Genomic DNA, 22,462 nt, shown 5'->3' on the forward strand with positions numbered 1-22,462 from the left:
CATCTTACTACACACATCGGAGGAGTTTTGCACCCCCAACACCCACTTCCCACCACAGCAATCAGCAAAAAGGAGAAAAGAAAATCTTGATAACAGTAGCCTTTCCAAATCGTGAAGCCCTAGATTAGTTTCTATAGCATCAGACTTGCTACTGATTTTCCATATTAAGTTAAAGAAAGATTTTCTTACTGCTTTTAAATGTTTTTATGGAAACAAAACCTCTCAGTGGCTTGGAAACAGGATGGTTACAATTTTTGTTAATTGTAATATTATTATATTGTTAATAGTTTTTGAGTACACTTCTCTTAGGACACTATAACGTTTCCCATCAAGTCTCTTTTTTTTGGTCAGTAGATGGCCTTTTTTATATAACTTTAAGTAAAGATTTGGACTTGTACCAACTAGGCTTTAAAGTGGTATCCATAGGTCAGAACTATCAAATTTAGTTTCTCTTACTCTGCTCGAACAGTCATTTTTCCAGAAGAGCTGGTTTATATGCTTAAAAGTGGAATACAGGTTTATATTCCAGCTTAATCAGAAGCATTCACACTACTTATTCTTGGTTTGGGAGCGTGCTTTTCCTGTTTTACCTGGTTTGTCTCAATTATGTTATGAGAGGCTCAGAGACGCGGGCAGCAGTGGCAGCAGTTCTGTCCTAATGAGGTTCACTTTTTCCATGTGTCTGAAAGTGAAATGTTGGCTTCTGTTGGTGTTGGCTTGTCAGAAGTCCACACTCTATTTTCAATGCGAAGTCATGCTGTTCAGTTTGACATTTGCCTTGTATGTTTTCCTCAACCCTATGACAGCAGCTGTTTGGTTGAGAAACACGTGATCTATATAAAGAACAGGCATGTCATGTGATGATTTCTACCCTTTAGGCACAAGATTTCTTAACAAACCAAAGGTCCTTCCCCCCCCCCCCCCCCCCCCCCCCCGTTGCTTCTCGTTTAATAATATGTTTATTTCAGACTTCTATTTTCAGAAATCCAATAGATAAGGCTTTCTTGTGATGGACTGTGGCATAAACATACAGGTTAAATGGGCTTAGTTTTAAATAATTTTAACCTTTTTCTGAGTTAACAATATTATTCTGTATTCATTCCTGCTTGTGTTCTTCCCTCACAGAACAGTTAAGTACAGATAAAAGAAAGCCTTAAAGCCCTATTTGCAACGTTAAGAGATGAATATAGATGCTAGTTACTGTAAACGATCATCCTGGGAGCCATGCAGTCCAGTCTTAGAGCTGTGAGAGTTCTCATACTGGAAAGTCATCCGAAGCTGATAAAGTCAGTCAACAAGCTGTGACTAAGATTAGATGCCAGTGGGTACCTTGTGTGTTTGTATCTCAACAAAATACACAGATATGGGAGTGTTCCTGGGAAGCCTGTGTCTAGAAAAGTGCACAGAACAGGTAATTTTTTTTAACAGGAAGAAAAGAGGAAAACTCGTAATAGGGCTATATGCATTTTGCAGCCTAATGATCAAACTCCTGATTTAAGGGTATTGTTACCTCTAGGTTACTACATGTTATTTGGCATGAATGTATCTTACTTGGCATGCTGTATCTTGTCACCAGGCTAGAACTGAAGGAAAGTGTGTTTCTAGTGTTCAGTTTTTAAGTAGTTTCCTCATAAGCTGGCTAAAACTCATCATAGTGGTCTACTGTCAACTGAGAAGAAAGTAACACGACCTTAAATCAGTTTATACTGCAGGGGTACACTGCTCTCCAGGATCTTTAACCCTTAAAGAGAAACATGTAGCACTAACGATTGAAGACCATCATACTGCAATAAGCAGGGCTCGAAACCCAGCTCTCTCCTCTCTACCTGCATGGGTAGCATAATGTCTTTTCCTTTAGAACTGGAGATACTTACAGTTTCTACTGACATTTTGGATTTTAAAACTGTCAGAGAGAAAGTGTTTGCCAGAAGTCTAAAAAATAAGCCAGAAGGAGTTGAAGCTTTTTCTTTCTCCTTTCCTTTTACTTAGCATTGTACTTAACTGGAATTCATTCTGTAGAGTTTTTGCAGTTTGTCCAGTTTTGCATAATTTAGATTTTTTTTGCTTTTATCTAACAAAATACAACTAAATTATTATTGTAATGTGGTCTCTCCAGGGTAAAAATGATCTTGGAATAGAGAAGATGCCTTCAATTTGTTTAAAAACAAATTTAGAAACTTTCCATTCTGGAATTATTTTCCCTATGTGAATCTCTGTGCATTTCTTCTGTGTTACTTAGTTCCAGGTGGGCTACACGTCCTTTCTACTACTGTTACAGATGCTTCCTGGGCAGAAGATGGAGGAATTTTATTAATAATTGTGCATTTATTTTTTTCACATGGTGGTTAAAATCAGATAGTAACTCCTGGAGAGGTGGGTTGATCTTTCCTTTTTTTTGTGCAACACTTCATTTTCTGATGTAAAAAGCACAGCTGGTAAAATGTCACTTTGCTTAAGAAGGACCTCAGAATGAAGAAATCTTTAATATTGTCAAATACTTACGAAGCTGATTTCCTAGATCCCACAGGAGAGCTAGATAATTCTCTAGCTATGAATAGTGAGACTTGGCCACAGCTGTTCTTGAAATTTCCACGTACTAACCCCTAGTAGTTTTGATTTTGAATGTGGCAGTACTAGAGCTTACTGTACTACATTAGTGTAATTTCATCCTTAAATATGAGCACTCCAAATAATAATTTCTGTAAAGATTCAGGAGTCTTAATAACTGGCAAATATATCTTAAGTATGCTACCATAGAGTTAAGATCTATTACAGAGTTAGCATTATCATGTATTTTGAGGGAATACTTTGTTACAAAGTAGTGCTGCAAAATAAGTACTGCACGTGCTCATCTAATTACTGTGTTCTTTTGTACTTAGAAGCCAGCATTGTAATAATTTTGTTCTAACTAGGTCAGAGTAAAAAGCATTTCTTCAGAGACTATATTAACTTCATTACATAGTTGTATCTAAATCCCTAAACCTAATCTGTAGAGGAAAAAAAATTGGTTTACTTTTCTACAAACAAAAAAGAGCCAACTTAATGTTTTTAAATGTTTTATTGTCACATGAGTCTTAACAAAAAGCTTTCAAAACATTCTGTACATTTCAAACTATTTTGAACTGCACTACCCCTTATATAAACGTACGTCTATAGATGCCATGTCTCTGTACAAAGATGTACAATATGTACAGTAACATTAAATGCAAGCTGTGCAAGGCAAAGTCTAGTCTTAACGATTCATGCCACCGGTTAAAAATAAGGCATAGAACCACTGCTTCAATCAGTTTGTGTGCAAATGACTAGTTCATAAACAAATAAATGCATGTGTATATATTAATATTAGGAGGAATTTAATGTGCAAGCTCAGTTCAACCAGAACAACATGCAGCTGGCTGGAAAAAATACAGTACTACTCTTGTGAATTTTTAGCACTGCGTCACTTCATTAGGCTGAAAGATGTCTTCAGGATTCAGCTGCTGGCTTTTTGATTGAGGCAGTGCCAGGAGACCGAAACTTTGGCAGATATAAGCCAAATTTATTTTCTATACCAGCAAATGTAGCTGTAGCAAGTCTGTATCCACCTATGTGCTCAGGGTTAACGGGGGGAAGATCTGAAATTCGAGTTTTTGGTGTAGGTTCTGATCCAGAAGGTTTGCTGTTTGAAGACAGAAGAAAAAAAAAGCCGTTTTGTTATTTAAAGGTAAGCCTAAATAATTTCACAAAATACAGAGTACGTACTTAAAGATTTTGCCTAAGCATGGGGGATTGTTAAATATGACCTTAATTCACTTCTGTAGTCAACTGAGGGTGGTTTCAGAGCACTATTTAATGGGCAACTCAGGCCAAAACTGAAGTTACATTTTTACTGAGAGCTTTTGTAAATCCTTGTAACTTCCTGTGACACAGGTAAGAAGGACAAAATATCTTATTACACTGGAGAAACAAATTTTATGTAGTGTATTAAAATACATATGAAATTGTTCTCAATCTCTTAATGTTTTCTGCATACTACAACTGTTCAGTATAGCAGCTCAAAGTCCCCAAGTTTAAGTGGTCCCATGCATGGAAAAAAAAAAAAGTAAGATTTTTGAACCTTGCAAATATTATTGTGCAAGTTAAAAAGCAAGCTAATGACTTACAGGCCTCCAAAATCGACATAAAACCATCTCTGCAGAAGCTCGTATGTGACCAAAGTAACACCAAACTGGGGCGAAGATCTGAACACGCGAGCTGTTAAATATTGCAAATCATAGAATCAAACAAGGGAGTTTCTCAAGAGAAAAGCTAACTATTTTTTTAAACAAATGGTAAGTTACATTTCTGAGAATCAGACCTTGTAAATACTGCTCTAGAGTCCTTAACAATGCACGTGCTAATTTAGAGAACTGGGGTCAGTTGTAATACACTCAGTGTGCACTTCTCACCTCCAGCTCCCTTCCAAAAAGCTGAAGGGCCTTCTTCCCTTAGAATCTTTCCAAAACAGTCAATAACTCCACTGTATGTTGTCTGACCAGCGCGAGCTGCCACTTGCAGTCTTGTCTTGATGACATCAGCAGGGGTTACCAAAGAAGCAGCAGGCACACCTTTTAGAAGAAAACCACATTTAATTTGCACAAAGATTCTTGTAAGGATGAAACACTTCTAACTGAAAAATAAAACTGCAAACTTAAATGTTTTTTCAAGAACAGGCAATTACTAAAATACAAGTTTTTATACTTGATGCTAATATAAACTTGTTCTTGGTATAATCCTTTGCATTTCTTCTAAATTTAAAGGCTATAGATGAGAGTAAAGAAAATTAAAAAAAAAAAAAAAAACACAGCAATTCTCTCAACATATCATTGGTATTTTCAAATAGATAAAGCATTTTTAACCCCCCCCACATGCCCTATATGTAATCAGAGATCCATGACAAATAATTAGTTTTGCAATCTTGCTATATTTGTGTAGTGTACAAAATATTCTGAATTATATATAGACAATGGGGGAACTTGAATCTTACACATCCATTTGTTAGAAGTGTTAGTAAGGAAATTACCTATTCTCTAGGAAGTACCTATTCTACATAATTATTTCTGTACTGCTGTTTGGGCTGTTTGGTAGGAGAATAGATGCTGCTTACTTCAGTTAGGCAAGCCATAAAAAGACTGAGGACAAGGAAGATGTTATACAAGTCTGCTTAGTACCAGCAGTGTGATACTAGCCAACAGTGATGAAAGAACAGATCTCCACTTCAAAGGCACCATTCTCAGCTTTCTAGTTAAAGGAAAGGAGAAAGTTTTCAGAAATGTACTCCACAGTATTTAACTGTGTTATCTGAGATATTTCTGAATACTATAAAATTTCTCTCTTAAAGGAACATACTCTGATTTAGAATTTTGAACTTATTTTTGATTTGGTTGAACTTTTACTGTCAGTTAGCATTGAATTAAAAGTTTAACGAGTCCCTGATTTTCACAGGTGATCATGAACTCTCACAAGCTTTGCTGATCAGTTCAGAGAACAGGAGCAAGTTAGTTAAGCCTGCAAAGCACATGCTAAGAGCAACCATATGCAGATTTTCCTTTGCAGGCAGATATGTTCAGACTGTACTCTTCCCTGCTGCGCATGCAAAACAGGAATAGATCAAGCAATCAGGAATTTGGAATTTGCAGTTCAGAAAGGCAGATTCCTGTACAGGATATAAAAAACAGGCCTACAAGATTTCAACACCTCTATAATAGGGTTCATCACTTAGTATCTGAATGACCTAGCAACACTAATCAAAGAGAAACTGTGAAGTTTGGAATCCAAAAATAAAAAATTAGTCTTTAGTGTAAGATAAAGGTTAATAATTCTAATGTGCACTTAGAACTTGTCCTGTCTGACAGCTCTACATTACTTGAGTGAACAGTGCTTCAACTCTGGTACTAGTTTCCTGGCTGGTCTCTCTTTCCCCCAACACAAGGAACGTACACAACTGGCACAGCAGGTGCAGCCAAGCTCTGCATCAAGTCCAGTATGGGAAACTGCTTACACACAGACTACCCACGATTGTTTTGTGTGTGTATGTATATATATATATACATATATATACACACACACATATATATATAGCTATTCCTTATGACTGTAACCAGTAATAAAAGGTCTGTTCAGCTCAAGGGTGTTTCTAAACCATGCAGAAGCCAACGCCGAAGGGTTCAGGAGCGAGACACTGCAGTTACCTGTTTTTCACCCAAGTAAACTTACACCTAGCAGTGCAGAATCTGGCCATCTCTACCCACGTTATTAAATAACCAACCATCACTACACTTCCTGCATTTAGTATTTTATACCACTTGCCATTTAGTAAAAATAACTTTTTATCACAGCCACTTATTCTGTGTAACTGAACATTTTTGGGAAGCCTTAAAAATATTCTAAATTTCCCAGTACCTCAGCGTCTTTACAAAGCAATGCCCTATTTTTGGCAATTGCCTTTGAACTAAGTTTCTTTTCAGTTACTCAGGAATCCAGAACTAGATAAGTCATTTTCTTCTTAGCTCTTATGATATCTCATTTTATGTTCATCAAAGATTCAAATTAGCCTTCAACTCAGAGAGCACAGTAACAAGTAAAACCCCATTGAGACAGACAGATCAAATTTGACTACAAGTTGCTGAGCTGCATTACGCTGTTTATCCACATTATGCAAATGTAATTAGTTCTCATCAAAATTACATTGCCTCCCACTAAGGATAACAGTGATCAAATTTAGATTAAATCAGATACAATGGTACCATACCCTTCCTTTATATGGGGCTACCGAATGAATATTAAATATTACTTACTAAAAGAAAAAAAATGCTTCTAGAAAACATTCACAGAATTACCTGCAATGGCTCCAGCTGCAAGGAGATTAAGCCCTCCCACATGGCCATTTTCATCAGCAAGCATCAGTTTACTATGAGCATAAACAGGAAAGTAGATTGCAGAAAAGGGAATGTCTCTGAGGAAACATGCTTTGGCACCCTGTCACAGAGAAGAGACATAATACAAGTAAATTTTGTAAATAAGGTTAAAATTGATATCCAGCAAGCAGCCCAAGCCCAGGAAGTATCAGTTCTCTTGATCCACCAGTTAAATAACAGAAAATAAAACGTTTCAGGAAATAGAAGACGTAGAACTGAACTTGGAAAAAAGACTAAAGCATATCTCATGCAAGTTTCTAGAGTAAGGAAGACTCAAGGTTCACGTCTAAGTTCATTAAGCAATAAGCGACATCAATTTTGACATCAGTACCAAGGATAAATACCTTTTACATGTGAGGAGTCCAAATGCAATAAAGAAAGCGACAACAACCCCCAACCACGGAAGCAGAAAGACAAGTCCTTGCATGCCCTTTTTATCCACCAAACATGAAAGCATTACTAAAGCATCAGTTAGGTTTGTTAAAACCTCATATGCATCTCCACTGATCATCATCTAGTTGACTGAAGATGATGTGCCAAAAGGCTAGCAAAAAGAGGTAAGTGGTTACAAAATGGAAGTCTTTCAATAAAGGGAAGGTACAGGGAGACAAACCTTTAGGCCTGTGATAACACTCTAAGAAGTACCTCCCAGCCAAAAGCTGGTATGTAAGAGTTCCTTAAATGAACTTTATATGCTATAAAAACAGTGGAATGCTCCTAATCAAACATATTTAGTATTTTTCTTTTAGTAACTTCAAGCATCTGTCTTTCACCAACTAAAATAACTGCCTCTGTACATGGCTCAAATAATCACATACCTGAAAATCTTACATGCATACACCCTGCAAGCACATACATTACAAAACCAGCCGTCTTTGCCTGAACTCCGAACTAGCATACAGGTAGAACAACGCTCCAGGACAGCAGCCTCCACACAGTGCACCCACCTGAGGCCAGTCACCTTTTGTGGTTAGGTTAAGTGGAGCAGACAGCACACATTACAAAGCTTGGTGGCTCAATTAGGGAGACATGGTAAAACAAAACTCGTGCCTTTTCATGCAGATTTTTTTATGCTCTAAAATGACTTTGTGCAGTTATTCACAAGTGATAACGCAATTCTAGTTTTTTTTAGTGAGCTCAATTATTTAATTGCTGCGAACAGAAAGGGCAATTTTGCCCCATGTACCAAAGCACCTATGATCTTTAGGAAATGAGATGGTCATGAATCACCTTTATTGAACTCTAAACAAAAGCTTCAGCTCTAGAAGTAAGTTTTACGTTTTTATAGTATTATTACAGGTCTGTGGACAAATCAGGTAAAACAATGTTTTGTAAGTGCACAGCTAATGTAACTGCTGAATTTACGTCTTACCCCTTGCACTGACAGAAGATACAGGAAGAACTCTTCCTTGTTTAAGAAAACTAATAGCTTCTGCTCCATTACACCTGATCTGTAATGATGGTAGTAAGTATACCTGCAGGGAAGGAATCTGTTGACTGGCATTCTGCTGAAGTACAGTACAGTGCAGGCTTTTTTAAGTGGAATTCGTTATTGACAAATCCCACCATTTAACTTCTTTAAAATCTGAATCCTATTAAACTCCACTACCGTTTCACTACCATCGAATTATTAAGACAAAGAGAATACCCTGCTGCAAAGATAACAATAGAGATAACAGAGATTCAAAATAAACGTGAGAAAAACACACAGGGAAAGCTAAAGAAACTTTTCACAAAACCCCACCAAATGAAATTATCAGTGCCAGAAGCCAGCAGGTCTGCAATACAGGACTCCCTGTAGCTTGGTATAAAAGCCTAGAGGATAGAATGGGGGAGTACTTTTATGTATCCCACTGCCATTAATATAGAAGTGGGTTTTCTTCAGTTCTCCACTGTGGGGCTGCCCTGCAGGAAGAAATCGGTTTTAAATTCAAAAGGTTTCATTGTTTTTAACACAGTTTTTGTTTCAACATTGTAAAGGTTTAGCATAAAACAGGTTAACAGAGCTATAATGAAGCCACTCAAAGCAGAAACACGTACCTTATAAAGACCAAGAAGACCTAAATCTTTAATAACAGAGAGGGCACTGACTCTGGGTCCTGTAGTAATTTCTCCTGCTACCTGCAACCGAATCTTTACAATCTCCAGCGGATTAGTGAAGATGACCTGAGAAGCTCCTGCCTGCAAACCCAAAGAAAAAGAAAGTAAATTGCATTACTAGAGCATGTGGCAACACGCTGGTTTCTTCAAGGTGCGGAGTGCCTTCACTTTTCGCTGCACTGGCTCATATTCTCATATAAAAATCTATGACAGTTAATAAAGCACTTGTCTGGAAGTTAAAAGCCCAAATCAGAAATCATGGTTTTGTACAAAATCCTGACTCACATACATGTATGTTTATATTCCACTAAGGTGATTAATTTAGTTTGTCTCTGCTATTCTCCTTTCTAAAAGTCATGAAACTGCGTAAAAGTCTATCAGGGAGTACACTAAATACTAGACTAAAATTGTCATTAGACCCGCACTACTTCAAACACTTACAAAGAGCATCAAACACTTACAAAGACCTTATGTTTATTCAATAATAATCCATCACCAATGTGTAGACGTGCTATTAGCATTTAGTGGTGATGCTGTTTAAAAGGTAAATTTGCATTTAATGGTCTCATTTTAAATTATTAGAAAAGGTGTTGGGAGTTTTGTTTAGCAGACTAATTGTTCTAATTGGAAACAAAATATAAAATTTAAATAGGCAGAGTAACATTTCAAAATATGATACTGAATCAAAACGGGAGTCCTGTCTTTCTCTGTGCATGATATTTTACACATGGCGCTGAAGGGACTGCCTTACTTACTTGTTCCTAGCAATAGTGCTGCACAGCAGCTTCAGATTCTACGCTTTAACTAACCAAAGACTTTCAAAGACCTGTTTCAGTTTCCCTTTGATAGGTACATGCGTACACCTATTTAAAATGACATTAAGATTTCTCTTTGGTACGCTGTAGGTACTACCATTCACCTCTGCGTGGTTCATCACAAAACAGCTAAATTTTACTAACTTGCTTTTTCCCCTTTTTTCTAGGCCATCTCTGTTGATTTAAAAATTGAGACCATTTCTGTAAAATGTATGGTATACAGCCACTTGAACACAACCAACTTTAAATAGCACTTCTTCCATACGAAAGCCTGATCTTTTCCTCTAACCCATCAAACATTAATGAAGAAAAAGATGTAGAACATCAGCAATTAATGTTTTTTTCCTCACTTCTAAGCTGCCCAGGAAATAAACTCTTTGTGATTCTTTGTGTGTGTATGCAAAAAAATATCCATAGTCTGCACTAACACCTCCCAGCATTCTCTGCTAATTGATTCAGAACTAATGAACACTAATCCTTTCTGCTATGTCTCTGGCTGTAGCACAATCTTCCCCTCTCCAGCAACAGGCAGAATAAACGGAGAGTAGCCCTGGAACATGTCTTAGAGGTTTATTTTAGACTTGAGAACAGGACTTCAACAGCTCTTACCAGGAACAATTAAGCACTCAGGTAGTGTCTGTGGAATGCAGGGGCATGAAGTCTCAGAATTTTCATTGAGCAAGCATCAGACATTTCACTGAACCTCTGCTGAGTGTACTGGCATCCTGCAAGCCCTGTTTATTACTTCACTCACTATTGACATTTTAAAAAAATCTTTGTTATGGACTTACTAACACACCTTGATCCAAACAGTGGCAGATCAACCCCTGCTTTTGCGCGATTACTGCAGTGGGGATTAATATCTCTGACAGTTCTGCTCTAATAACCAATCTATGTTGTTAGTCTTCGTTTTATTCTCTCACTTCTTCACCCCTCTGAAAAAAAATCAAAGCCTACATTTTTGTGGACATTACTGCAACCGGGATTCCCAGACCAGGCAAAATGATCTCTTCTGTTTCTTGGACTTAATGCTTTGAGTTTTCACAGTTCTCTGACAGCACTCATGTCTAAATCTGTTCTGACTGTTTACTTCTCAACTTACCCTTTCCTATCCAGTTTATACACACCTATGCATGCAAAATGAAACAGCTGTCCTGCTTGGAAAAGTTTCAATCTAAACAAAACTTGTAAAATTCTTATCTGGCGAGTTCTGTTAAGCAATAACCTTTTTTTTTCTTTTTTTTCCTCCCCATCTTGCATTAACCAGAAAATAACAATTTCAGATGTTTACAATTTCCCTACATTAATGATTTTTAAAATCCTGGAAAACAAAACATTAAGCACAATGCTCTTACTACATAATACAATGCACTACAAAAAATAAATTCAAATAACTTGAAATCTAGACACTAAGGTAGAAATTCACTCCTTCCAGACAGTAATCTGCTACCTGCCTACTTAATATGCATTATTTCTTTACATATGTATGTGAAATTCCATTTTTATTTTTTTATGTTATATATTTTAATTTTTTATTTAACAGTTTTTTATTTTTAATCTGCACATCCTGAAGAGCAGCCAAAATAACTCCTCCTAGATGCCTCTTTGTTGATGAACTTCTTAATAAGCAGCTTTCTTAAAAAGAGCTGTAACTGTTAAGATACACAATTAAACAATGCATATTACAAACCAATGCTCCAAGTCCAAGTCTTGATTTTTCATACAGTTATGTCTGGAGCTCAGCAAACATTTTTGCACAGGAGTAATTCGATTCACGTGAAGAGTTACCCTGAATTCAGTGGAGCTGCTTGAATGAGGTCCTCAGCTGTAGCACAAGGACAGGCAAGACAAGCATGAACTTTAACACAGAACACGTAACAAGAAAACTCACTTTTTCATTGAGTGCTCTTTAAGAAATGAGTGGGAGCATTGTTTTGTTTGGTTGGCTTGTTTTGTTTTGAAGAAAATCCTTGCCTATCTGATGATGAAAGAAGTGGAGGGCAGGTTCTGCCTGGGCTCCCCAGCAGCAGAGGAAATGTTCCAGAAGAGGATGCAGAAGAGAAGGACACAAAGGATCTCCAAATAAAAATGAACTGGCAGTGTGCAGGGTCGCAGTACAAATCTCCATGCTTCTGTGCTAATCACAGGCAATCATCATAATTCTTTTTCAAAATACCTTACTTCAGCTGTCAACTATGTTTTTTAAATACACGTGCACACGAGTATATACTCACAGAGGTATATGCTGCGGTCTTTCAATTTCTTTTGGAGAAGGTGCACCAAGCCTAGATTCCCCCACCCCCCCAAAAAAAAAACTCCCTTCACACATAAATTACAACAGACACTTTAAAAAAGGTTGACAAATTTGTTTCTGAATGGAGGTTATTCATACACATCAAAAATACCAGTAATAAAAGCTTCTACTTAACCTTAATGTCATGTAAAATAACTCTACAAGGAGCAAATAAAGGAACTAAATCTGACAGCAAAGGTTATGAGAGAAAAGATGTAGTTTGAGATCCCACAGCAAACGCCTCATGACATGCCAAAGGCTGAAGGAAATACACAAATGACCCCGCAACATGAGACCTCTTGCCCTTTCCAATTCCACCCGAGAGGCATATGCTACAAAGGGGGAGAGGCCTATTTCGAGCCCTTCCTTCCTTCCTTTTTGAAACTACCACATCCTGGACCACAACTATGTCCCATACAAGCAGCTAAAATAAGATGTTACTTAAAGCAGTCTACTTTAAAAACATCAAAAGGACTTGCAGCTCTTTCTCACGGCAAAGCTTTCATTGTTCATGTACCTGCAGTAAGCTTACCGCCTCTTTTACTAAACAAATTTCTCCCTAACTTTAAATGCCTGCCACAGAGGTCAAGATAAAGCAGTTAAGTTTAATTTTGCTTCTAACTTTATCTATTTAAAGTATATTTAAAAAGGTAGACTATCCTCAAGACTTTAAAGATGAGTAGTCTGGCAGCTAAAATTCTGCACTTGTGTATGTGAAATAAAAAACTGAAACAATTTGAATTATGACATTTCTATTTGCCTTATAATCTATAACTAAATTATGTACGCGTCTGTATGTCTGTATCTATGCACATATGTACAAATATCTCTGTTTCTATTTGTAGGTAAATATTTTTATTTACCTACAAATATACCAAAATAGTTAGACTAGATGTTAGATTTCATGTTTAAATATATGATAGTTTCTAATCAATGGTACATTTCAGTGGACCTCTGTGTATATATATGCAAACACACAGACACAGTTCCCACTCCTAATTGTCAACAGATGCATTGCCTACACCTTCAGGAAGGGTTCTTAGACTCTTTCTCTTCTGGCACCCGCATCCTGCAGCACAAATCAGAGAAGTCTTTCAGATGAAAAAGGATTCATCCATTCAAAATACCAAGTGCAATACACATTTCCTTGATGGGAAGAATACATTTTTTCTATGTAACTCATAGGAACTACAGCGTAAATTCACAGCACCTGTCTGCTGTAACAGTGCTTATGTATCATTTATACAGCACTAGCTGTTGACTTCAGCCTCTCTGCCCAGCTGAGGATGAACAGCCACGCCACAGCACCCTGCCCTTCATGACGTACTCACATGCGTCATGTGTGTAAGTTCCTTTGGGTAGCACTGTCCATATCAGGTGTGAGCTCTCTTTCCCCAGCTGCTGTCAGGACACAGGAAAGCATTGCCAAAGCCTCACTCAGTCTCCCTGCAACTCAAAGCTAATGGTAGCAGAAAATTTCAAAGGCAGAAATGCAGGCTAATCACTGAATTACAATGAAATGTAATTTAATCAATTACAGTAACAGTAGGGAAAGGAATCATTTTCTCAGAACATGTGTAAGCATGGGTAGTGCTGTTGATGATTAACAAACCAGTAAACTCTCAGGAAGGTAGGAAGATAGGATATCAGTTTCTTCCATCAGTGACCAGAAACCCTTTCCTTGACAGGTATGACCTGACCGATGTAACTGAGCCGCCCCACATGGCTGTTCTGCAGATTTCAAATACAGCCACAACTTGGGAGCAGCTGGGAATATTTGGGCTTTGACAGAGCAGACCCTACACTTCCCAATGACATTTACATTGCCCAGCGGCTAGCAGGTAAGTTTCAAGAAACACAGAGCACTGGCTGACTGTGGGAGGTCCCTGCCCTGCAGTAAGGAAGGAAGACAACTGACAGGCAGCTGGCCGTACAAACAGGCCGGTGCCTGGGTGGATGTCTCTGTTAACAGCTATGAGAATGAAGACTTGTGCTTTTATTGGGGACGCGAGGTTCTTCCAAAATCTTACAGCAATTGAGATAGAAATAATATCTTCTTAATGTGCTCTCTTGGAGTTGCTGATTCTGGAGGAAGCAGATTTCTGCAGGTCGTCCCTTTGCTGGGTGCTACAGCATTTCCTGCAGACACTCCAGAGCTGAGGATATTCAGAGCTGTGTGCAGGCTGTCCTGAATCACTACTGCTTTAATGTCAAAGGTTTTACCTGTCCTCGTTTGTGGGTCTTAGAGGACTGTAACACCATACACAGCCTTTGAGAGAGCACTGCCATCCAGAGAGGAGAATTTGCTAGGTCTGCTGCGCTATTTCCCAAGCCACCATCACTTCCTCACAAGAATTTTGTTGAGTCCAGGTTGAGGACAGTGGTGTGCACAATGTGTACTGCTTGCAAGGAGGCAGACCTTCAAAGGCGAGGAAGGCCTCTATATAAAACTGCTAAAAATATGGTTAGCTCATCCACAACCAGTCCCACTGTGTTTTTCGTATGATGAAGAACCGTATTATTGCTGTTAATCAAGAGAAGGTTCAATGCTAAACACAGGTAAGTGAGAGGCAGAGATATTAAGAAGTACACCTCTCAGAACTACATACAGATATAATGCAGTTTCTTCTGATGCTATAACGTGGTGAAAAGCATGTTTTGAATTCCGTCTATTTATAATCTACTATTTGCAAAACATTTAACTATCAAACAATTTATAAAACGCCACACAAACACAAATAAAAAGCTACCCAAATGCAGATACTGAAAATGATTTTGGCACAGACAAAAGCCAAACTGTGCCACAGTAACCCGTAATTTATGCTAACAATGAGAGGAGGAACAGAATTAAGGAAAGATGAAGAAGAAAGGTAGTATCCCCCAAACAGAAAATCTTGTGTGCCCCTGCATACACAAAGCCCCTGTAACACAAGTTACATCCTTGGGTATAACTGTTGGTTATATCTCATATTATTTTGTCAAACAAACAAGCAGCAAGCACACAACGAACACCAACACTAATTCCAAGCAAGTCAACAAATAAAAGAGCTGTCACAACGGATGAAAAGGACATGAGAGACAAACATATTAACTCGATACTGCCTTAGTCAATTGTTCCTTTCAAACCTTTTGAATAAACTCTGTAGGCTTACTAATAAAGATTCTGGTACTTAAGAAGAAGTGAAATAGCTAAAATGGAATTAAGCATCAGTGCGGACAGAAAAGTCAAAAACTGGTAAGATTACCAGCTGATCCAGAGAAAGCAGCAAAGAAATTAAGAACATCCCTGAGGTTGCTAATCTGACCAACACCTCTCCTACGAAGTCCAACTTAATGTAAAATTTTCCCCAATGGAGCGAAAAAAGTATTCTCATCTCCTTTTTGACGATAATATAAACTAATACAATCAGCTAGAAAAAAAGGGTTGAGTTTGGACAGATTATAGATCTGCTTATATTCACAACAGCATCCAAATTTTCAAAAGCTTATCTGAAACTAAATTTTCTCCCTGACTTTTGTATATTCATTACAGCAAGACAATAAGAAGTTATTTTGAAAAAAGAGTACCTATCAGGAAGAGACAACAGCTTTAACCTAGTTTGTATTTAATATTACACATTTCAGTACAAAAGAACGTAAAAATAATTGATTATCAGATGTTCAACTTAAACTGTGAATTTAACTGCAACACAGAGAAAAACACTAATGAATGATATTCACTTCTGTTACAAATGATCTGTATGTGCTTTCTGTGTTACTGAGCTTTCCAGAAAAAAAAAGGTTAGTCTTTTGCTAGCTATACATCACAGCTGCTTTCTCACATTTCTCAGAAAATAAACTTTGTACACTGACAGGTGAAGACTCAAGCATGTACCAGGCTGCCAAATTCAATCAGGCAGAACTATAAGCAGCCTCCCTTCAGGGCTGCTTCTTTGAATTAAAAGTTTGCAGAGGTCAACAACCTTTCTGCCCCAGGTTTTGTTGTAAGCTGAGGAGGTTTTATACCAGCCTGTCAGCCTACTCAACTGGAAGTTATTAGTGTTCTCTGCTACAAAAGAGAACTAACTCAAGCCTTAAACATTTTATAGGGTTAACAACTGTTGGGGAATCCCACAAATGAAATTAGCCAATGTGCAAAACCAAAAATATCTATCATCAATATCAATTCCAACCACTTAGAGCTTGCTTAGAGATCCACTGAATTAGAGTTCCTCATCTCAATGAAAACACAATTTGTTTTTGAGCTATATTTAGATGAGGGATGTAGTTAGGGTCTGGAGTAATGTAGGTACATTTTATATAAAGTCATTTAAACTGAAGATTCATTCAGACCTGTTATCTGAAAGATAAGACTACATTGTTCAGTTTTTCCACATTTTTATGAACAACAACAACAGCAAAGTCACACATGGCAAGTTAAAGACTGGATTTCTTTTCCTTTTAAAAAACTTAAGCAAGAAATTGTTTTTTAAACTGTCTACCTTTTTTATTTCCTGGAAGAAAACTCAAACATGATCTTTATAATCCATTCTCAAAGACTACCTCGACCTTTCCAAACTAACCAAGACCACTGCCCCAAGCAAAAGCAATGGAAAAAAGCATGGAAAAGAAGAAAAGGCACCCACCCTCTCTAGCCACTCACAGCTCCTTTTGTGGAGTACAACCACTGCTGAAACTGAAAGTTAGAAACTGTGCCAAAAGAAGTTGTTCAGGTAATTCCAAGGGAACTCAGCTCAGAAGCATGCAGCTTTCCAAACAGAGAAAGTACTTTCTCAGTTCTTGTGAATGGGAGAAAGAAAAAAAAAAGCTCTGTTCAAATCACCAAAGCACACACATTAACTGCCATTCCAACTGTACTGCACATGACTGAGAATCAGTTTTTCTTAGGAACAAACAGTACGGGATGGATACTTACACAACCTCCTGCAAGGATCTCTGCGGGGAGTGGAATGGAACCATCTTTCTTAGTGAATTTGTCTCTGACAAAGTCATTAACCTAATGAAGATAAAATAAATTACACACAGATTAAAGTTATTCCTCCTCATTATTAACCTACATCAAGTACATGTGTAACCATATTTATTAGAGTGCTTTTAAGTGGGCATCTTTCACATATTTTAGGAAATAAATCCTGTGTATGTTAACAAACGAAAAGATGCCAGAAAATAAAAATAAAAAAGATACGTACAGTTAGCTTAATAGCCTTTTCTGGAGCAACACCTATCAGCTGTGGTAACAAGCCTATAGAAACAAAGACATCATAAGGCAACATTATCTTCCTAATAAAGAAACTTGTATTTTACAAGAGCTGTACAGAAATGCCTTCCTGCACATGGAATACCCTTTTAAGTAGATGGCAGTTACTCTTTGAGGTAGATGTCATTTATGCATGCGAGGCTGCTAGAGCACTGCATACTCATACCAGTAGGATTTTATGTTAAGATTTTTGTTGAAAGTGGTAATGAAAAGGGTGAGCAGAGCCACCTTCCACAACCAAGTCAAGCCCGATGCTGTTGCTGTACAGGTAAAAAGGTGAATATATATATGTCTACTCACATTAAGAGTTAATCTAAGTTTTAGTTAGAGTTTTTTAGCCCCTTAATATCATTTTCCCATAAAGCTTTCAATTACTTTTCATAACAGGAGATTAATTATGAGATGTACACATAACTATGATAAATTATGAACTATCGTCTACTTGGCTCACTAAACCTGAGATTTCTGAAGGCTTCAGTCAACAGAGGATATGAAGGATTTTCACTAGTTCAGTCCAAAATGAAACTCTTTAAACCCTCTTACTATTAAATATTTTTTTATCTTGCCTAGAGGAAGCATTAGTTGGCAGAAACCAGTTTTGAAAGGCTCTTGCTCCTGGAAAATAGCTGCTATCAAAATGAACTGCTTTTTGACAACAGCACATACACCTTTCTAGGAACTAATAGGTTTAAGAAAAAAATCAGTAGATGGCAGTCTTAACTTCCTAACATACAAGATTATAGCAGCATCTGTTACTTTAAAATCCATTTTCTCCACACTCATCTTGGCATATGTATAAGATTATAAAACTTAAAGGGCTTATCTTTAATAAAAATGTTCATTTCTTAGTGTTATTCCATGCTTGGGGAATATCAATTTGTCAGAAATGTTTGCCAATTAACAAACAAAAAGTCCCAGGCTAATTATATCAAATATCGTACAACATCAACAAAACTGTAACGACGCAGCTTTCCACTATCCATTCAGTGAAAAGAGTAACAGCTAAAAATTCATAAAGAGTCTTCAAAATTCCCAGAAGTTCTTAGCCTGTAGATTTTTTTTAGTACTTCCTTAAAAGGAAGCTCAGAGCTGAAGCAGAAAGTGCAGCAGTTAATATATGCACTGTAGTGTTTTCTTCCAACACAGTACTTTCCGTGCGATTTACAGACTTACTATGCTGAGGAAAGGTAGTTATTAAATACAAAGAAAGGTTGACAATAACAAAAAGAAATGCTGCCCTCCCAGCCTGAATCTCTGATCTACCATGAAAAGAAAATCCAGTTCAGCGGTGCCTACACTTAAAAAAAAAAAAAACCTACCAGACAAAACACCACAAGACAATTCCCCCCCCCCCCAGCCTGCCTCCTCCTTTTACATGCAGCTGAACACCCCAGACTCACGCACTCTGTATTCTACCATGGTCCTAGCAAGGGAGCTTAGAAAATATTTCATAATTAGTTCTGAAGTTGGATGCCAGGATTCAGGTGTCATGATTTTCTTGACCAAAAATTTAAAGTTTGTATTTAAATATAAACTTTGCAGTATCCATTCAAATCTATTTTTTAAACTGCAGTAAAGAAGTATATTGTGTCATTATATGGGAATACTATTACGATAATCCAGCGTAGGAATATAAGAACACAGTTACAGAGAGTCAACTCTGTAAATATTTCTGTTGTTTCAGTTTAAGACTCTCCTGCAGACACTCTGATACTGAATCCAAGACCTTAGAAACACGCTGACCATTATGTATAATATTTTCAAAACAACCACACGAATCTTTTATGCTAAACAATCTTAAAGACAGTTATTAAACATATTATTAAAAAGTTTAACAAGCTGGCATTCCATAAAACAAGCACGTTTTTCCTCAAGTGTGAGGCATTGCTTTTAACTTACCAATGAAAAGTATTTGTCAAAAGTTAGAAAACCAAAACAAAAATAACATATAATCAGCTTTAGAAGCTGCTGTGCAAAACCACGTCGGGATTGCAGGAGGGAGAACGGAATCAGTACTATAGAAAAGCACTGTAGAAATCAAAGTGTAATATAGAGTCATAAATGCAACTTCAGGGAGTATTTAATGAAAGATTTGGCAACAAAAATGGGAAGAAATTTACTAGTAAATCATAATTTACAGAGATTGCAGCTATTTCATTAATGTATTCTCTGACCTATTCCTCCCTCTACTCGCTTGCATTGCAAAATCCTGTAAAATCACCAAAAACTCCTCCGTCAGAGCTCATAGACATGCAAAAACTTCTCAGATACTGTCCTTAAAGGACACTAGCACTGACCAGTGTCTTCATGGACAGAGCATGTTGCAATGCACAAAAAAAGGCTGTGACCATCACAGAAGTTACTTTTCTCCAATTAAAAAATAAACTAAAGATGTACAGATCCTTATGAAAATTGTGTTTTGTATGAAATGATAATAAGAGAATTCAACTAAATAACAATACAAGACTGACTAGTATGTACCTTCATGTAAGTCACGTTACTGATGTGATAAAAATTACTTCAAAACCTTCCCCTAAGCTAAAACAAGATAACTAAGATACCCTTTCTAACTGATCTAATTGATAAGAAGGTGCTTTGAATTCTTAACCAGTACTTTAGAAGAGTTTTTATTTTTTTTTATATGTTACATTATTTATTTGTTAAAGTAAATTAGAGCAATATGATATATAAACTGCAACATGAATTGCAGGCTGCAATTTCTTGCTCACAGTAGTCCCGCTGCCTGCAAAGGTACGAGGCATAAGTAGACTGATATCCGATTTAACAAGTACCTTTCAAAATGACTGTATTTCTTCTCTTTTAATAAAAAAAATATTTGCCATAAAATTGATCTTTATTCCTCACAGACTAATCTACTCCTGATGTTTGCCTCCGGCGAAAAGTCACAGTCCTTGGTTTGTGAGATAATCGTGTCCACAGCACTCACACCACAGAGATTAGGACTTTAAACAATCTAAGCACCAAGGAGCAAATCAGTAACAACAACAAGAAAGGCACAGTTTTTCCCAGCAATTATGATGAACAGTGCTCAAGGGAAGTTACATATTCAGCTCTATGAAACAGAAGCAAAATTGTATATGGTATCAAGTTTCCTCGTTTTCCCATAAGACTCTAGTTCCTGAGGTATTAAAAAAAAAAAAAAAAGTAGAAAATCCCTAACTTGATACATGTATTTAATTCACTTACCTCTGTAAAGACCAAAAAAGCCTTCAAAACGCAAAACCTTTTTAAAGCAGTCAAAGCTGTTTTTATACATCAACTCTCCTACGACTGAACCGGTGGAACGCTGATTCTGCATACGAGTCTTCACCAGGTCTATGGGATATACTGCCGTAGCACCAACAGCTATGAGAAAGCATTTGAAGTATTATTTCTGCAACGTCATTGTTGGTTTGTATACAATTATTTTCTGCAACATTTATTTAAACACAAAGAAAATATAAGCTGGTAAGGTCTCTGGTATCTTGGAAGTAAGAAAGGACAATACTGAAAATCCAGAAAACAGTCTCAAGGAGAATGGATTTATTACATATTACATAAAACAGTGTGCCCAGAACAAAGACAACTAAATCAGTAAAGAAATTTGTTACTGAAGTGAGTAGAGTTTCAGCTGTTTGTGGAGGAATACTAGAACAGAAGCAATAAAGGAATGGCATAACCAGAAATAGTTCTGCCCTCCAATTCTTTGTGTATATAACCAAGAAATGCACTTGAGATGATCCCATGTAGTCTGGCGAGACAGACTACTAACCCAGGCTTGAAAATAGGAACCAGACAAATTACTCACCTCCAGCAATTGAGCCCAAAGTGAACCTGTAAGCTGACTCAGCTACCTGGAGCCAGATAGGCCTGCCTAACTCTCCATAAGATTGCTGTGTAAAGAAAAGAAAAGAAAAAATGATGCTTCAAAGCCTGCATGGAAAACAAAGACGCCTATGAATTGGCTTTTGTCAAGTTAAAGAAAGAATGTGATAAAAATTGGTAGCTTTATGTTAAGGAAAAAAAGTCATTCTCATCTAACTTCCATGATCCTTAATGAGTTAAGCATAATTTTCAAACACGCCTTTCGTAAGATGTTCTTTCTTACACATTCCTGGTAAAATAACAACAACAACAACAACAACAAACTATGGTCAAGACAAAATAGATAGATATAGAAATCAAGTTTGCTACTTTTCATTCTATTGCTTTTGAACTTGCAAGGCCTGGAAACCCCTTTTGGCTCAAATAAAACTCAGTATCTCAAAAAGAAGGCAATATCTCACAGGCGCCATCCATCAGCATAGTAAATATTTTAAGATTACATATACATTGCCATATAGCATAAACGTGACATTTAATGCATTCAAAACAAGCAAAAAAAAGTCAATTATTCCCCAAAGCATTGTCCGCAAGACTTTTTCAAACAGTTGATGACTTACAGACACAAGGATGACCTCACTCACTTCAATCACATACACTATTATAAATATGTTAGGGTTTTAAATAAATACAAATCTGTACAGAAAATATTTATAGAGATTCATAAACATAATATTAGATGTTTATTAGATATAAGGTAGCTGATAAACAAGATGTAGGTATTCAGAAACTTGCACAGTGAAGTATACAAAATGAGCCAAGTTTTCTTCTGAGCATACATGAGGGCATTAGAAAAGAATTTACACTATGTAGCACAACTTCTCTCAGTTATATAAGTAGCCAAAATACTAAAAGTTAGAACCCATATTGAAGCAAACAATAAAGCCCATCTCCCAAACACAGCCACCTTTTGTCCTTAATAGCAACCTGTATCATTTGCAGATGCGCTTCAGACAGCATAGCTGGGATTGATATGGACCTCAGAATGCTACAGGGAGCTTTGCTCTGATGCACGTTTTGAATTCTCCACAAAGATTATTTCACACACATTTCACAGCTAACTCACCAAGGCTTCTTTACTCATTTATGTTCAGCTTACTGAGGCTCTGAAAAGTGGAACATCCACAGAAAGACAGCACGTACTGCAGTGTCAGCAACCCTGCCTGTGCTGGTATTACAG

General features: G+C 37.1%; 1 protein-coding gene across 3 annotated transcripts in view; it reads right to left on the reverse strand.

Moving 5' to 3' along the window:
• Positions 1 to 3,042: 3,042 nt before the first annotated feature.
• The window catches only part of SLC25A12 (solute carrier family 25 member 12), a 50,613-nt gene continuing 31,193 nt past the window's right edge, over positions 3,043 to 22,462 (reverse strand). For all 3 annotated transcript variants that reach the window (XM_035332476.1, XM_035332479.1, XM_035332477.1), the window contains 9 exons: positions 21,209 to 21,293; positions 20,608 to 20,766; positions 17,333 to 17,385; positions 17,059 to 17,139; positions 8,976 to 9,116; positions 6,858 to 6,996; positions 4,428 to 4,586; positions 4,143 to 4,233; positions 3,043 to 3,658 (listed from right to left, as the gene is read on the reverse strand). In XM_035332476.1, the coding sequence (XP_035188367.1) occupies positions 3,466 to 3,658; positions 4,143 to 4,233; positions 4,428 to 4,586; positions 6,858 to 6,996; positions 8,976 to 9,116; positions 17,059 to 17,139; positions 17,333 to 17,385; positions 20,608 to 20,766; positions 21,209 to 21,293 (1,101 nt within the window). In that variant the 3' untranslated portion in view covers positions 3,043 to 3,465. The remainder of the gene's footprint in view (positions 3,659 to 4,142; positions 4,234 to 4,427; positions 4,587 to 6,857; positions 6,997 to 8,975; positions 9,117 to 17,058; positions 17,140 to 17,332; positions 17,386 to 20,607; positions 20,767 to 21,208; positions 21,294 to 22,462) is intronic.

The sequence above is a fragment of the Oxyura jamaicensis genome, chromosome 7 (genome assembly GCF_011077185.1).
Source record: "Oxyura jamaicensis isolate SHBP4307 breed ruddy duck chromosome 7, BPBGC_Ojam_1.0, whole genome shotgun sequence".
NCBI classification, from domain to species: Eukaryota; Metazoa; Chordata; class Aves; order Anseriformes; family Anatidae; genus Oxyura; species Oxyura jamaicensis.